Below are 18,285 nucleotides of genomic sequence, written 5' to 3'. Positions count from 1 at the left end.
TAACACCCAGTCCATCAATTTTGTACATTAAATAAAGCACTTTGCCATCTATCCTAAAAGACTACATCTGACTTATATCCTGGTTTTAGATTGTATGTCACCTGAAAACAACTCTTTTAGATCTATTTATCTGTCTCAATGTTAAACAGCTGGGCGTGCTATGAGACTACCAGTCTTCAACCATGTCAGAAATCACAGAATGACTAATATTATCTGATATATAAGAAGCACAAAACCCAGCTTCCAAAACTGGCCAATTTATAAAGACTGCTGATCACTTGGACAGTCCCTCATCTCTCAAAATATTGAAGCATCAGTCTTCATATCAGGCCCAGGATCGTATCTGACAGTCCTGTGTAATGCAGAATTTTGAAGGGCTGATAATCCTGGCTTAGCAAAGATTATCAGTCGACCATTCCATATAATGTATCCCTTTCTGGACAGTATTGTCTGTAGATGAATTAGGCAGTCCTTGCCTAGTGACTGTCTCGCCACAACTGAAGAAACTCCACTGATACTCAGTTTCTTCTTAGAATACAAGAAGGGGTGCTCTCAGGAGCAAATGAGTCTCTAGCCAAATGATCTTCAATAAAAATGTCCATAAATGTCATATTCTGTAAACTTCTGAAACCTTTGAAGATTATCTATCTACACAAAGCATCTAGCATTGTAATAAAACCAGCTGTAGTGCACAGTTAGCGAATAAGACCAAGGAAAATGTATGCCAAAGGTATTCAGCTGAAGTAATACCGTTGGCTATATGTAAGAAACTTCTAAGAAACGTTTACAAATACAGATGTCATAATTCACTTCAGCCCATTCACGTCAGCAGCCTGGGGAGGGAGGGGTTATCTGACAGCTTGGGACTTTAACTTCCTTAAGTGATTTATATAGCTGAGCTAGGAACCAATGGCTCTGATCAATGGACACAGATTTTCTGGTTACAGCAGACAGATAAAGCATTATTGCTTATGGCAACTTTCTCCTCATGGTTCAATATGATTATTCCTATTATGCTCACTTTTTTATTTTCAAAGTACCTCCCTCTGTTGTAAAGGTTGTTTCATTTTAAATGCATATAATTTGGCCTACCAGCCAGGCACTAGACTGGCCCCATAGCTTTAATGTTCATACACTAGCATCCACTAAACAAGCACATACACCGTGAGAGAGCCTAGGAAAGAATGTGTCCACAGCAAATGCTTCCTGATCCACTTGAAATGTGACTGTTATTAATCAAACCATTCTTGTTGCTTTGTGCTGATCACAGTAATAAACTGGAAGAATGAACAATGTGTGTGGGGTGTATGTGTGTGTATGTGTCTGTATGTGTGTGTGTGTGTGTTAGAGGTTTACATAATTTAATATGTCCTTTAATATATCAAAATTACTAACACTTGTGGAAAGAGTGGAGGGCTGAAGTTTTCCCCTTGAAAGTACTTTTTAAAGCCAGGTGCTGCTACCCATTCCTATAAGGAGAAGAATGAGACAATTCTACAGTGAATGAAAGTTTTAAAAAAGAAAGCAGTAAAGAAGGGGAAGGAGCCTTTCTAAATGATTGACCAATAGATTGATCCTGATTTTATCAGGATAAAAATACACATTGAGACTTCAAAAGTGATATGCAAAAACTCAGTCCATTTGTTTAAAAAAGTTTAATGAGCTATAAAATAAATAACACTTAAATATTAAATAAATTATTTACAACATGAAAAAATATTTTGTCTTTAACACATCTCTTTATGTACACAGAAATAAGACTATTATAAAACGTGATAACTGAAAATCTGGAGCCATTGGAAGGCTCCACTTTCTTCACTGAAAAAAGAACAGATTCATCACTTCTGGTGTGGCTTGGCAGTGACTCGACTGTTATCCTGTAAGAAGAGAAAAGTGTCTGAGGTAAGTTCTGGTCTACAGCAGATTTAAGAAAATTTCAAAGAATCAGAATTTCTGTCAACTTCCTATTTTTCTGCATGTCCTAAAGACAAGCTAAAAATTCTCACAGAAAATGCCTCTTTGGCTTGACCCTACTTTTCATTTCTCCTTAAATGATATGTCTATTTGGGAAACTATAGATGCTCAGACCTTTCAAAACCCTACTTCAATAAACAGGCAACTATAGTAAAAAAAAAAAAAAAAGTTTTCCTAACAAAATATACAGTTAGACCTAATTAAAAATAAGATTAGGTGTCTCAGTATTTATGATATACAGCTAATTTAGGATAATTAGTACCAGGACTATAATAATAGTAGCTACCAGTTAATAGGCAGCCACCACATGCTGACACAGCATATTAATATCTCATTTCACCCTTACATGTGCACTGAGTCTTAGCTTAAGCACAGTAAGATGATGATTTTTTTTAAAGGTGTAGTGAATATTGGGTAAATAGTTAGTGTGAACAGTCACCCATTTCGTGAGTTATAACCATGTGGAACTTTTATTAAAATATAAAACTTTCAATTTGGCACACTTAGGCTGTGTATAGGAATATCATACTTAACAATCTCATGTAACTCCTAGCTACGATGGAGGCAGAAAATCAATGACTTAGTGACACATTATTCCTAAGTGTGAGGATAAGGACTTTTTTGACTGAACTGACTTTCACTGGCTTCTCCCTGGCTCCCTCTTCCCCTGGAGTGTTTTCATTAACTCGCTACAGTCTACCTTTTACCTAAAACATATTAAGCATTTCCTACTTTAAAACAAAGCTGTACTTTTTTACCAGTCCAGTCTCAAATGTGTGTCTTTTCCTTTGTTTAAAGGAACAATCAAATTCTAGTCTCATGTCCTTTGTTTCCCATGAAATAGGCTAACCTTGGCCCTCCACCCTGTGAGCATACCCCGTCATTACTACCTTGTCTTACCCAACGGTCACTGGAACCAGGCCATTTCTGTTTCTATAATGACCTGTTCAACTCTCACTGTTGCCAATCTTTCTTCACCATCACTTTCCTGGCTTCCTAACTCTCCCTAGCTCATAAGGCCATTCTGAGTGCATGACCTTTACAGCTCCTAAGAGGGTCCCCTGGATTCTTCTGTCTTTGGAATGTTTCTCTCCTCATCCATCAGTTCCCTCCCTATTGCTTCTATCCCACCTAACTCAACACTTTGATGCCCTGTTGTTTCCTCCATCCATTAGGAATTGTGAGAACATGACTAGAATTCCCTCCATCTCTTCCCTCTGCAAGACTGAGGTCAATCTTACTCAAAGCATAACATTTTCCTAAAACAGCCATCTATGTGCACAATTAGAAATGGATTCTTCCTTTGCCTTGAGATAAGGGTTTTTGGTTTTGTTTGTTTTCTTTTGTTTTGTTTTTTTTGTAGCTAAACGAAATACAAAATTACAGTATCTAACTGGGAGATTAAGTTTAAAGGTCAAACCTGGACTGTCCGCAGCTAGGCTATGGCATGCACATTCCCGTTTTCTTGTCGAAGCCTCCTTCTTTCTTCTGCCTCTCCTTCATATTCTCTGAAGTAGCATTTCCGAAGCCTTTGCAGAACACAGAATTCCACAGTTTAGCAAGGCCCACCCACCTGGGGATTTTCCTGACCATGGGGACGTTGCTCATGTGATTTCTCATACCAAACTCTATATGTTGGTTTGTTACCCTAAATCAAAACTTAAGCCTAACTGCAAAATCTTCTTTCTCTCAGAAGGACACTGAGGTTGCCACTATATAAACACATCTCTAAACACTGGAAAATGTAAGTACATATTAAAAATGAAATTTCCAGACAGTGAGGAACTGAAATGCCTTTTGTGTTTGTTCCTGAAGAATAAAGCACAGGAGACTATGGTGCTCAGTAGAAGGACCCCTCATATAGAAATGAATTTATATGAATGGCTTTAAATTTCTACCAAGTGATTTTAAATTATCAGAGTGTTTAGAAACTGTTTACAGAACAACTTGTGTTTTGTGTATTTTCAAATCTAAAGGTTTCCTCCTAATTTTATTTATTGCTGCAGCTGAGTTTTAAACCCCCCTCGTTTAAATTTTAAGGGACATTGTATATTACTTTCAGTGAATCATGCCTGATTCCATTACATATTACCATTAAATCGCAAAGAACTCTGTCAATTTAAAAGAATAATATTCACTTCAATTATGAGAAAGACAGTAATTGTGCTCTAATATTAGTGTTGATTATATTTTAATATAATAAAAATTTGAGAGAAAACAGGAGGAAATCTTTTTTAAGTGAGAGAATTGAGCTGGGCCCCGTAACACAGGCCTACAATCCCAGCTACTCAAGAGGTCAAGATAGGAATATCAACATTCAGGGAGAGCTTGGGAAATTTGGATCCTGTCCCAAAAAGTAAAACTGGCAAAAGATGTATCTCAGCCAATGAGTACTTGACCAACATGCGTAAAGTCCTGAGTTCAATTTCCAGAATCTCCACAAAGGAAATGCCAACATAGAATAATAGTCATTCCACATGATCCCAGGGAAAGCAGAATAAACCACAAGCTCTGTCATTATAAAACATTTTCAGGTCATATTTTCTACATCAAATAAGAATAGTTTATAGAGGCTTTACCTTTCCTTTTTTTAAAGATGTATTTATATACTGTATGCAGGTTCACTATAGCTGTGTCCAGATGTGCCAGAAGAGGGCATCTGATCTCATTACAGATGGTTGTGAGCCACCATGTGGTTGCTGGGAATTGAACTCAGGACCTCTGGAAGAGCAGTCAGTGCTCTTAACCACTGAGCCATCTCTCCAGCCCTGCTTTTGCCTTTTTAAAATACATTTGCATACCTGGCTTGAGGCACTAGAAGAAATTCTAGGTGTGCAAAACAAATTTAAGATGCACATCTAACTTCACGTTCATAACAAAACAGCTATTATATGTGTCATTTTATCACCATCTGATTTGAATTTACGATAACAATAAACAATAGCAGGAGATAACTCCAGTATCCTGAGGAACAGCAGTGATGGATTATGTACACAGTCTAGTTGTTAAAGTAATTTACCAAGACCTAAAATTAGAATAATGAATCTACTGCTTTTCCCAAGCCCCAGTACCAGTGAGTCATCCCAGAACCATGTGGGCCCTCCTCCAGCCTCCCCCATCCAGTGGCTTCTGTGTGACAGACAATACCATCCTCATGTACCCATCAGTGCCTGTGGCCTAGAACACTGTAGTGTGGGCATTCTTTGGTCCTGAAGCGAGGCGTGAGATCTGCTGTTACCCAGTGAAGATGCTGTGGGAGGACCACAGTAACAGAGTTTGTCATTGCTGCCTACGACATGCCATTGAGAGGAATGTTTCTCAATACATTCCCACACTATTATACCCGAGAAGGACAAAAATAGGTCCAGACTGTAAGCCAGTGAGCGCCGGGCCACAGAATTACAAGCCAGAATCTTGCCTTGTACTGTGAGAAGACACAGGTCTCTGCTTGGCTGCTGATTTGAAGACCTTCAGGATTCATTTGTTTTCCTTTTATGCCAAAGAAGTATATTTGGTGCTGTCAGCTTAATATGACTCTAGTTAGCTTCTCAGAAGCTTTATGCCTACATTTTAAAATATTCATAGATGATCCCCAGTGCTTTCTGGGTTTCAGAAATAACCATAATCAAAATATAGTAGGTAGTCAAAACATCAATGTTTCAGCTAAAAACATTCTGATTCCGAAAGATTGGCTTTGTATATCACTTTGGTGTTAGTCGAAGTAATGCAGATTTTCATTCTATTCTGCTCAAGGGTCACATATCACAAAATAACTCATGTAAGATGGGGCAGTGGAGTCTGGTAGGAATCCTGCCAAGAGTTCAATCCTCAGGCTGTACTGTACTTACAGGACCGTGAGGACAACGCCAATAGCTGTTAGGCTCGCAGCGGACACAAAGATAGTTATGGCTGCTACTGCAGACTTCGACAGGTCGTTGTCATCCTCTAGCTGAGACTTCATGGATTTTTCTCCGCACCGCTCACCGAAGTATTCAGGGTGACAGCTGTAACACCATAATTCATAAACACAATGTTGAAAAGATCCTCTGCATCTCAAGCTTACTACCTCATGATACCGGTCACTTAATTTAACATGGAAAGGCCATGCCGTGGTCTATTCTACAATGTCATGAGACATGGAATGCATTCTAGCTAGAGGTCTTTTAAGGACAAGTCACAATTGGTTTTGCCTGTGAGTGTGACATTCCCAGACGACACTGTGACATCATTTACTTTAGTTTTACTGGGTTAAGAGGGTTTTGGGACATTAGAACAACATAAAATTGTGTGATAAATACTTTAAGTTTTTTAAGGCTAAAATATATATACAAGCACATGTATGTACATGTGTATACATATATATAATAAAATGATACTTTGCACCAGTGATCAAAAAGTTACAGCCTGTTTGCCCTATTTGTGACAGCGATCAAGGTATGAATATTTTTTTCTAGACTTAAGTGCTTACATTTTAATTGGCTGTACAAACATAATGTTGGTTCATGAAGTCCTTGGTTTATACACAGGAAAAGACAATGGTTTTCTATAGGTGTGGCTTTCAGGTATAATGTAGGAAGCAAACTTACTGGCAGGTCGCCACCTCCAGGTTCTCGATGTATCTGCATTCACCATGAATGCAAAAGTTCTGAAACTTGGCAGCACACGGATTCTTTTTCTTCTTATTTCTTCTTCCTTTTCCACCTTTGCCTCCCTTTTTCTTTCTTTTGGGTTTTTCTGAAGCCTTTTCTCCTTCTGTCTTATTTTTCTTGGGCTTGATCACCTGTTCAACTAAAGGACAAAAAAAAGAAAAAAAAGGAAGTTTGACAAGTTAGGGTTGGATGTACTGTCAGCATTCTCTTCAGAATGGTTTGGGATACCCGACACACCGACTTCACAGCACCGAGAACTACTCCGGCCTCATTGTTTGGAGCAGCACATGGTAAACCCCTGTCAGTCAGTACACAGTAACCTCGCTTGCATGCCAATTGAGTTCTTTTGCCTATGTACACCCGTAGTTAGATGTGCTGTACCTCACATGACATAGAGGTAAATTCAGAGTTAGGTAAAGACAAGAATCACTTGCTAGGACAAATCAGCTAGAACCCACATGTTGACACTTTTAAGCCCGTTTTCCCATTTTATTATTGTCTCTTGAAGAAGGACAAAACCATTGAGATGTGGTGTGAGACAAATCTGATTTTACTTGCTTACACATTTCTCTGGCTCACTGTCCTGAGTTGGAAGTTAGTGGGCACCGCTTGAGGGTGGAGAAAGCTGGGAAATACTTCTTATTAAAACTAATAACAACAACAAATATCTTCCATGGGGCTTGTGGTTGTGTCCAATCTATTTAAAATAGCATCAAAATATTTGTGCTGATATCTCAGACTGTCACCTCACCTGATCATATCTGAAGTCTTAGGACTAAGAAAGGTGTGGTTGAATACATGCTGAAGGCAGGGAGGGAAAGGTACATTTTGTTGTGCTGATCCTTGACCAGGTATGTAAAACAAAGTATTTAGCAAAGACCACCAGGAAGAAAAAACATCACAAGCACCCATCACACAGAGCACAGGAGACATGTTAATGAAAAGCTTATGGGGGTACCAAAGACAGGGCCTCTGTCTGAAGAAAATCGTAAATATTAGGAATGTCTTAGGCATTGACTTTAAGTGAATTAACAAAAGCTACATTAGAAGTCACGCTAAATAGGTGGCCATGCATTGTTTATACAGTAACTTTCTTTTGATCATTATAAAGTGCCAGTTAGAAGACACCCTCTAAGAGAATTGTCTTAAATGCGTATCCGTGCATTCTTTCAGGTAGATTAGAAGTCCGAGCCAAATAGTAGTCACTGTGCTGAAGTGTTGCGACAGACAAGACACCCCTGAGTATTTAAGCAAACAGCCTTTCAAAGGAGCTCAATCAACAGTCCCAGTTCATACGCTTCTCTGCAGCTCTAAGCACTAGCCCCTTGCTCCAGATGTTGGCCTCCAGACCTGTTACTAACTTAATATGTCTTTAACAGGCATTCCAACATCCTCCCCTGTCCTACAGCAAATATTAAAAATGTAAATAATAATGATAATGATAATGATGATGATGATGATGATGATGATAATAATAATAATAATAATAATTGAGAAGCAGGGTAGTGGCATAGACTGTTCACTGAAGTTTATCCCTTCCCTGACTCACCCTATCTCTGTCACTGTCCCTCCTTCATCCCTCCTCAACTTTGGGAGACTCTAATGGAGGAGGAGGAATCAGGAAAGCTGCTAGAAATGTCTTAAGGGGCCTTAAAGAACTCTGAAATCACCTTGCCCTGCCTCGAAGGTAGATACTCAGCTCTAACTTATCAATGGCCTCTTCTTTGCTCCAAGTGGCAAATAAAATGAGGGTAGTGAGCTTCTATCTCTCTCATTTAAAAGAAAAGTGTGTTTTTCTTTTTAAAATCTGTCTAAGAAGAACCAAAGGAAAAAATAGGGGTCAGTAGTTTTGATAAAAATAAAATCCACACATACATCTTTAACATTCCTAAGGTTCCTTCCTTATTCCTTCTGTTCCCTTATTTGTGTTAAAATGCAGTTATTGAAAGACAGGTAGTGTGGGGGAGGGGGAAGAACTGTCGAGCTACAAGGCCCCCAGGAATGGTTAATGACTTCTGCTCCTGAAGTCATGTGGTATACTGGGAAAGACCACAGTCCCAGGAATCCAGCAGACTGAGAGTCTGATTTTGAGCATCCGTTATTGTTATTGTTATTGTTATTGTTATTGTTATTGTTATTGTTATTGTTATTGTTATTGTATGCAATGAGCACAATCGCGTCTACTTGGCAGAGTTGCAGACATTAATCATGCACATAAGATTTTTATTAATGCCTTGGACCTAGAGGATGCAACCTTCACATGGCTCTTTGGAGGACATGAGGTAGCCACGCCCACAAAGCCCATAGCGGACAAAGCGGGTTTCCTTCGGAAGCCACTTTGCCAAGATCAAACCACATCTCACAGACACTTTCCCTTGTGTCCTCCACTCACCTCGGACTGAATCATCTACAATATAGCCGGATATTTGTGGTTCGATATCATACTCCTCTGAGTAGTCATAGTCCCCCGTGGAGAGTTCACTGCCAGAAGGCATTTCGCTTATGGTCGAGACTTCTCTTCCCACAGAAACTGCAAGTCCACCAGCACTGTGGTCCCCAGAAGAGGATTCTTCTTTCCCAGAGCTGGTGTCATTGAGCTCCAACCCAGCTGCATATTGGCCTGCCGGGGGGGGGGGGGGGGGGGGGGGACAAGAAGAGATGAGTCGGGCGCTTCTGTCTCACTAAGTGAGCATTGCTGTGTAGTGTGTGTGTGTGTGCGTGAGTGTGTGTGTGCGTGCGTGCATGTGCGCGTGTATGTGTGTGTGTGCGCGCGTGTGTGAGTGCGTGTGCGTGCGTGTGTGCGTGTGCATGCATGTGCGCGCGTGTGTGTGTGCGCGCGCGTGTGTGTGAGTGTGTGTGTGTGCGTGTGTGAGTGCTTGTGTGTAAGTGTGCGTGTGTGTGTGAGTGCGTGTGCGTGCGTGTAAGTGTGTGTGCGTGCGTGTGTGCGTGTGCATGCATGTGCGCGTGTGTGTGTGTGTGTGTGCGTGTATGCCTGTGTGTCTTCTCAAATCAAAGCAGCTACTGCGTGTGTGCTATTGAGTGGGTTTTGCTTTTTCACTGAATCACTCAGAAAAGTAACTTCACAGTCCTGCCAAGAAGCAAACTCAGCTGCCCAATTACAGTTTCCTTTATCTGAGTTTTCTTTTCCACAGATAACCTATATTAATTTCTACAATTTAATAAGTCCTGCCAGGGCAATCCAGCGGAATCTCGGAACAGTCTAAGTAGCCTCTCCCTTCAGGCCTAGCTTGGGTGCGCTTGTCCTAAAGCTGTCCTGCCTACTCTTAACAACTCTTGAATCTGTTCATAAGGTGCAAAAAGTAACACCAATGATGGCTAAGAAGATCGATTTTCACCGTCTTTAATCATTATCACATAGAGAAAAAGTTCAGCATCTGGCAACCCCTCTGGGGAGTCCTGAGTTCCAATCCTTGATTTCATTTTGATTTTATTTTTAATATCAAAACAGCATCGGCAGCTGTGCTTTCAACCTCTGGACACGTTGAGTCTGCTTTAAGAAAAACCCACTAGGCAGAGAGCAGAGACAGGAGGCGAAGAACCCTCCTTCAAATCCTCCTGAATTTAACTACTCTGGTGGAAATTACTTCACCTGCCTAGACCTTGGTTTCCTTAGCTATCAAAGTAAGGGTGGGCTAAAATGACCTCTTAGGTCTCCATCAGCTGGTCCTTGGGTGATGCTAGCGACTCCCATCCTAGCATGAGCGGTTTCAGGGGTTCGAGCTAAAGAGATCCGCTCCCCGGCCAGACAAAACTGGGGCGTCAAGAGGCAGCAGCATTCAAGGAGCGACCACCCAAGCGGTTGCTGGAGGCAGGGGTGCTCACCTGAGCCTAGGACCAGCAGCGACAGCACCGAGAGCGCCAGCGGTAGCAGCGGAGTTTTCATTGGTTCCGCGGGCGGGCAGCGTCGGGTTCTCTGCGGCAACACTACGGCAGCTCCGGGGGCTCCGGGCGGCGACAGCAGCGGAACCGCGAAACAGCGGGCGAGCACCGGCGCGGGGAAGCCCAGCCCGCCGGGCTCCGGGCGGCTGGAGCGGCCAGCGCCTCAGGCTCGGCTCCAGATATCAGGGTGGCGGCCGCGGGAGGGAGTGGAGCGAGCAGGACCGAGGGTGTGGTGAGCACCTGCTGCTTTATAGACCCCCCGGAGCCACCGCCCGTGACGTCACTGTCCTACCCTGGGTGGAGGTGGGAGGTTTCCTACCTCAAAACTCAGCTGACGCCGGATGAAGTGGGGGTCGAGCCCTATTACCATTACCGCAGGGAGAAACTTTCCCACTCGTGTTGCGTTCTAAGTTGGAGCACAAAGTCCGGGTGTCACGGGAGGTCTGAAAGCCCTCTGCATATATATGAACAGGACAGCGTGCCCGTGCCGGGAGATTCAGTACTAAAGTCCCAGGTAGAGCCTTTAGAGCAACTGTGGCTTAGCGATGTTAGCCGGAAGACTGAGGAGGATAAAGAAAACTACTTAATTCTCTTCTCAAGAGACTGTGCCTCCACAAGAGAAGCTATTTGGGTTTGTGTGGCAGCCTGGGGCCTTTATCCCACTGGGGCTCTAAAAGACTCCAAACGGGTGGCGATTTCAAGACCTGGACACGCCCCTTCCCCCCCCTACCCCCCCCCCCCGCCGGTGCGCTAAAGGACTCCTAATGACCCAATTATCAATCAGACGCCCTCCCTGGGACCTTCCTCTCCACAGTATTTGCTGGACTTTTTACTAGTGTCGAATTAGACACTGAAGATTTTAGCTGGACAGGGCCTGACAGCGGCACTTAGGAGACTGAAGTAGAGGTTGCAGGGAGAAGTCAACCTGCGCTGTATAATGAGGCCTACACGTCGCTGGGGGTCAGTATGCTCCCCTGTTTTACAAGCCAGTAAAAGACAGGTGTAAAAAGGAGAATGAATGAACACATTAGGCAAACTCACGTGTAGATTTGATTCAAGTTAGTTTGTCTCTGAAATCTCTGAGGGCTAAATTAGGTGGGCGGGGCCTCTGCTGTTCAAATGAGAAGAGTCTAGCGAGGCCCCGATTTCCAACCTGAGATGGAGCCCTGATTAGGACATACCTGTGACTCCAGTACCCAGGCTAGAGGATCTTGACTCCACCCAGGCTACGGAGCAAGTCTGCGGGTTATTTAGGCTAGCAGAAAGACTGGCTCAGAAAAGAAAAGAAAAGAAAAGAAAAGAAAAGTAAAGTAAAGAAAAGACAAACTAAACAAAGCAAACCTAAACAAAAACCCATGATGGGGGTGGGGTGGGGTCAGGGGGTGTAGGATACAAGGAGGAAGGGCAGTTACTTCATTGAACTTTCATGCACTAGCAGCTCAGAAATGGATTGCTCTTGCCTTAATGAAAGCAAGACACACTTTCTCTAAACTGTGACCTAGAGATACAAAACACACACACACACACACACACACACACACACACACACACATACCGGTTATGCTCCAGTTGGGCTTTTAAGGAATATTGGTCTCCATGTGTTAGTCCTAATTATGAGAAACGTTTTAAACTCTTAAAACAAAAACCTAGGCTTTGGGGAAGAAATACAAAACAGTTCTGGACTCTGCCTTCACTTCTCTGCAGTGTTGGGTGAAGGAGTATTTTGTGTAAGCTGTGTTTGCTTTTGTGGGAAATCACCAAGAGGGAGGTTTAGTGAGCAGCTCCTTGTTAAGGGTCCAGTGGTGTGGGTCACATATGACTAAATGGGTCTACTAAATCAGAGAAGAGGGATTGATTCATAGTGCCCTGGGAAAGGAAGCCACAGTTTTATTTGGCCCCTAGGTATCACAGACAGCTCTGTGGGGGTGGGAGTGGGGAGGGCCCTGAAAGGCCTTCTGAGCAGGAAGTTTGGATAGAAGGAAGATGCAATTTCGGGTGACAACACTAATGGGATGAAAGCAAAGATGTTCCTCATTCATCCTGGGGTGGAAAGGGACCTTGTTTATTCCTTCTTCTTCTTCTTCTTCTTCTTCTTCTTCTTCTTCTTCTTCTTCTTCTTCTTCTTCTTCTTCTTCTTCTTCTTCTTCTTATTCTTTTTCTTCTTCTTCTCCTTCTCCTCCTCCTTCTTCCTCTCCCTCCCCCTCCTCCTCTCCCTTTCCCTCCTTCTCTCCCTCCCCCTCCCACACCCTCCTCCTCCCCCTCCCCCTTTCCCTCCTCCTCCTCTCTTTTTCTCCTCCTCCTCTTCCTCTCTCCTTCTTCTGGACTGTGTGTTTGCAACTGAGAATGGTGTTGTCTTGTCTCCGGAACCCAGGCAGTCTGCTTACCAGGCTGCAGACATTCCTGTCCTCCAGGTTCTGCTTTCTGTTGACGTTGCCGCCCTAGCTCTGTTCCCTTCTATTGTGTTTGTTCTCTTCTTGCTTTCTTACATACCTTTTACCTTTCAATTTAGACAGTAAATGCCACTTTTATCCACAGGGCACAATAGCTCTGGCTATGCTCAGAATGCAGCTAGATCTTTATTTTGCATTTTCTTAATTATCCTTTATCTTAAATTTACTATCAGTTCATTTTCTGTGAATGGGTGTTTTGACTGCATGTCTATTTGTGGGCCACAAAATGCCTTCTGCCTAGTACCTACTGAGGCTAAAAGAGAGCATTGAATCCTCTGGAACTGGGAATGTAGACAGTTGTGAGCTGCCATGTGGGTGATGGGAGGTGAACACTGGTCCTTTGCAAGAGCAGTCAGTGCTCTTAGGCACAGAACCATCTCTCCAGCCCTTACTCATTCTTAGGATCCATACTGGGTTTGAATACCTGTCATCAGAACCAACTTGCTTTCTGTTTGAGGTAAATGTTGGCTGTTTCCATGAGAATCCCTTTGTCACTTCTGATTTGAAATCTGGGAAGGAAACATTTACATGTCTGCCATGCAGCCAAGTCACAGGACAGAAAAGCTTAGTTTTTGAAGTAAGTCTAAGTTTAGATACATAAATTCTACTGTATGTTAAATTAGATAGGATTTTAATAATAATAATATAATAATAATAATAATAACAATAACAATAACACCCAAATTCCTTCTCTGGAAACAGGAACAAGATATGTCTTTTGTTAAATAGACACATAGCAACAGATACACAAGCCAGAAGGACAAGCACTAGTGTGCTGTGAGCACTTAGTACAGGCTACTCTTGATGTTATGGTGGTTACTGCCAACGCACACTGAAGACCAGAGCTCTGCACAGGCAACCAGACTTGTCAGTCTGTGACCTTTACACTACTTCCCATGCATACATTTGGGACAGTATATGATGCACCAGAGAGCACCTGTGGTGTCATGCCAGCATCACACACAGCGCCCTCGATGTGCCATACATTCTAGAACAGAGGCATGAGTGGGAAACCAACCCTATGTGGATGTCAGACTCTACACTCTGCAAGGTAGGCTGAGGACATCAGGACTGATGTCAACAGGTCTGAGTAAAGAAGCTCTCTATGTCCTGCGGTTTCCCTTAACTTCCATATGTCAGGACAGTGCTGGAGGGGCAGATGCTTCTAACGAACTACGCCCATCCTGTTTACTCTCTGAATCCCAGTGCAGACAGACTGAAAGGAGTTCATTTAGCTTCTGCTGGATGATGGAAGTAAAGTCAAACCATCTTCCTGTCTTACTTTAACACCGTGCTTTGGAAAAATCAAGGGCAGAAAAGTGAAACTGAAGCAGGTCTAAAACAGAAACAACACTGACAAAAAATAAAAAAAACAACCAGCCAACCAAAGAAACAACAAGGAAGGAAGGAAGGAAGGAAGGAAGGAAGGAAGGAAGGAAGGAAGGAAGAAAATATACAAATATCCATCAGGCCCAAATTCTGAGAGTTGGACGAAAGCCACTGTTTCTTGGGAATCTGTAAACCCAGTTCTTCTCTCCCAAAGAAGCCAGTTCCCTTGTCACTGTCAGAAGGGACAAAGGGGCATCTGTGGTGGCTATTAGCATGCCAAGAGCGTGCTGGCCTGCAAGCTCCCTCAGCATCACAAGTGCCAGTGCACTTATCAAAGGTGGCATCAGGGCTCCTCTCAGCTCTGGTCTGTGTACCCCTTACCCTAAACTTCTCCCCTCAGAAGTCACACACACACACACACACACACACACACCACCCCTGCTTCTTACACTTCCTATAGCTCTGCTATTTCAGCAGTGCTGTCTCTCTTGACTTCCCCTCATAGGCCTCTCTCGTGCCCTGTCTTGGTCCCCTTTGCCTGCAATCTCTCTTTGTCTTCATCTCTTGTTCTACCCACATGTCTCTCTTCATGGTTCTGTTCGATCTCCTGGGAATATTCAGTCTATCTGCTCTGTGCTCTTTCAGTTGCTTCTGGCTGCACTCTCCCTTCATGTCCACAATAACAACTTTTCTCTCCAGTTGGGGAGGTCATGTGGTCAGTTCATATCACACCCACATAAAATTGTAAATTTGAGTAAAGTTACATAAAATTGAATTTTATATGTTCATTTACTCAAATGTATTTTGAGGACAGAGCAGTCTTCTGAGGCTAGAAGTTCAAGTAATCCATATTGTCCTTGTGTTTCAGGACTTTTGTTACAGGGCAATAGTTAAGCCACAGAGAAGCAGAATGTAAACATAAATTGAAGTAATGAATCTATAATGCTCTGCATGATACATGGATTAGAATAGCGGTGTCTCCATGGAAAGTGTGGGTGCCCAGGGACACAGACGCAGCAACAAGTATGAAAGACACCAAACAGGGTAAGTCTTGGACTGAACATCAAAACAGCTGAGGGTTTGAGGATTCTGGACTTAGGCATTTTCTTCAATAATCATTTCTATTCATTGTTTCTAAACATCACTAGACAAAAGCTCTCTTTAGTTGTAGTAGAAGGTAGAGCTGTTGGCCTCACTGACAGCTCCTCACCATGTTTGTTCAGTTCTCCCCTCTGTCCAAGTACTGCCCGAGTCTGTGCAATATTTTCTTAAATGGGCATTGCATAAAAGCTGGGGCTGCAGCTGAGGGCTATCACTCACCTACAGCATACGGGTTCAAAATGCAGCAACAGAGAGGGGGAAACAGAAAGGAAAATACAACCTGTTAGCATTTTGTCCAAGCTCCAACCCACAGTTACCTGGCAACAGCCAGGTATGACTGACTCACTATGAAAATGGCTACTTGCCCCCCTCCCACTGCCTCTGTCTCTGTCTGTCTCTCTTTCTGCCTTTCCCTTTCCCTACTACCCTTTCAGCTCCCCTCCCTATGCCCTAAATAATCTCTATTCTATATTATATCATGTGGCTGGTCCCTCATGGGGAAGGGATACCTCAGCATGGGCCCACAGAGGCACCCTCTTTCCCTACACATTACCACAGGCCCAGCAAACATGTTCCCTCTCTCCTTATCTTTTTGACAAACACAACATTTGGTGCCGATACTCGGGATCCAATCAGGGACCTTTAGATGTGCCCACTAATGGAATGCATATGGAGGGCATGTCAAATTTTCTAAATGCAAAGAGGCTTCACGCTCACACGTATGCAAATTCTCTCTGAAAAGAGAGGGGAAAGGTGAAGTAATTTCAACAAGAAACCAACATTGACTGTGGCCACAAGTGATCTAAGTAAGAGAGTGATACACGTTTACCTCACAAACATGCTAAAAATGACTTAGCACAGTTCCTTTTCATTACAGTAAATTATTTCTGAATGTATGCGTGGGACATCCACTTTGCATATGGTTCTTCAAGGATGAACAAGTCAAGCTGGATATGGTGCTTTTAATCTCAGCACTCAGCAGACAGAGGCTACAAGGTGCCTGTAGTTCCAGACCAGTCTGCCAGTCTGGCCTCCAGCTGAGTTCCAGGTTTGCCAGTTACATAATTGCAATCTCCCCATTACAATCATGAAATGATCATAGCCCTTTTCAGAAGCCATGTAGGAAAGGCCATCACAGCAAGCAAGTGAGCTTTCCTTGCATGGCTTTGATGGGTGCACTCTGAGAGGTAGTATCCTCAGAGAATCTGTCCCAGGGTTGCTTCTTGCTGCTGCTGCTATCTTTTCTGCCACTATTGCATAACCTATTGATTTCTGGGCATCAGCCCAGCCTGTTGGGCAGATGTCCTGCAGGAATATGAAGACGCACTCTCAGGTAGTAATGGTCGGCACACAAATTGATGACTTTATAATCCTTGATAGTGGTTGTCTACTACATAGACTTGTCTTACATAAGAGAAAACTTCTATGTGGTGATGCTGTTAATTTAGGACTTTAGAATCCAGGTCACTGAGGCCAATGCCAGACAAACTCGTGGCCAGTCGTCTATGCTGTATCCTGTGATGCTCCTCATCTACGCCGAAGTCCTTCAGGCATAGATCACCAGGAGCCCAACTAAAAGTAGCATCAAGAAAGAAAGTCTGTGGGAAGCCATGGGTGTCTTGTGAAAGCATGTAAGGCATGGATCATTTGACCCTGTGCTTCAAAACCCGAGGAGGGTTTAAGGAATTGGGGCTTTGCTTATGATTGGATGCTATGAGACTGGGAAGTCTCTTACCAAGTCTTGCAGATTGAGAGAGGCTAATGCTATCGAAATTAAAAACCATCAGCCGCCTGTATGTCAGGTGAATGGGGTGATTGGTGAGAGATGAGTGGTCCTGTTTGTCAATGTCATAACTATAATAATAATCCTCCATTGCCTTCAGTGGCCTTGTATGGTGTTAGCAGTAAGAGAAATGCTCTTAGTAGCAGATTGTAAAGACTTAGGCAGCAGTGCCAGGTCACCCTGACAGGCAGGGGTTGCTTTTCCTTCCTCCAGTCTTGTGGTGCTCGGAGCATGGTGCACTTTCAGTGTTGAATGAACCGAATAGCAAGTACTTGGTAAACAAACCAAGCACACCGAATTACTGTCTTTAATTCATAGACACTATTTGAACTAATTTGTTATATTCCTTATATCATCTTTATCTTATACTTACTCCTGGAATGAGTGCGTGTCCTTTTCAAAGCCAGAGTTTACATGACAAGCTCATGTAGTGGCAACCATGAACTTGAACTCAAAGCTGAGGGCAAAGGCACAGGAAGAGCTACTAAGAATGAGGATAACTGTATCCAAACAAGGATAAGTTGCAAAAATGAACCAGGGTGTGCTTTATCTGTTTGTTTGCCTCCCTTTTCTCCAAGGCCCACTTTAAATGCACTGGATGCACTTTGTAAATAATGGAACCTATCACACAGTTCTACTGTTTGCTATACTATAAAATCATTCATAATTTACTGTTGGTTCTGAAACCAGTAGCTTGAGTTCACATTCACATTACTGGAAATCATCTGTTTAAGTAGATATCATCATACAGTTTAGATAACATTTATGAGTTTCTGTTCCAAGCACGTAATTGATTTGTTTCCTGTGATCATCATAAAACCCTGTAAGGCTGTTTTCAATACTGTCTCACCAAACCATGAAGTAGCTTTCTGGAGGTCACATATTTCCTGCACAGAGAGAGTTTCCAAGTCCAGAGTTCTTGCCCCCAAATCTGATGTAGTTGATCTCCATGAAATAATTCAGCTAACATAGCATGAGACACACAGTATGTGCCCCAGAGTGTCTTTAAAGAGTAAACTAATAGCCTGATAAAGTGTGGTGGTACCGGCAGATTAACATGAGCCCATGAAGAATGAAGAAGAACAAACACCAAAGCTGC

At 42.8% G+C, this 18,285-nt stretch overlaps 1 protein-coding gene across 1 annotated transcript; it reads right to left on the bottom strand.

The window, feature by feature from the left end:
- Nucleotides 1-3,409: 3,409 nt before the first annotated feature.
- On the bottom strand, nucleotides 3,410-10,527 carry AREG (amphiregulin; the record flags this gene model as incomplete). Its single annotated transcript, XM_080919969.1, has 5 exons — nucleotides 3,410-3,503; nucleotides 5,823-5,978; nucleotides 6,561-6,762; nucleotides 9,016-9,243; nucleotides 10,467-10,527. The coding sequence occupies 5 exons, from the start codon at nucleotides 10,525-10,527 to the stop codon at nucleotides 3,410-3,412; spliced, it is 741 nt and encodes a 246-aa protein (XP_080776095.1).
- Between the last annotated feature and the right edge of the window lie 7,758 nt (nucleotides 10,528-18,285).

The sequence above is a fragment of the Micromys minutus genome (genome assembly GCF_963924665.1).
Source record: "Micromys minutus genome assembly, chromosome: 1".
Lineage (NCBI taxonomy): Eukaryota > Metazoa > Chordata > Mammalia > Rodentia > Muridae > Micromys > Micromys minutus.
The sequence above is the reverse complement of the archived record's forward strand: the minus strand, read 5'-3'. Positions and strand labels throughout refer to the sequence as shown.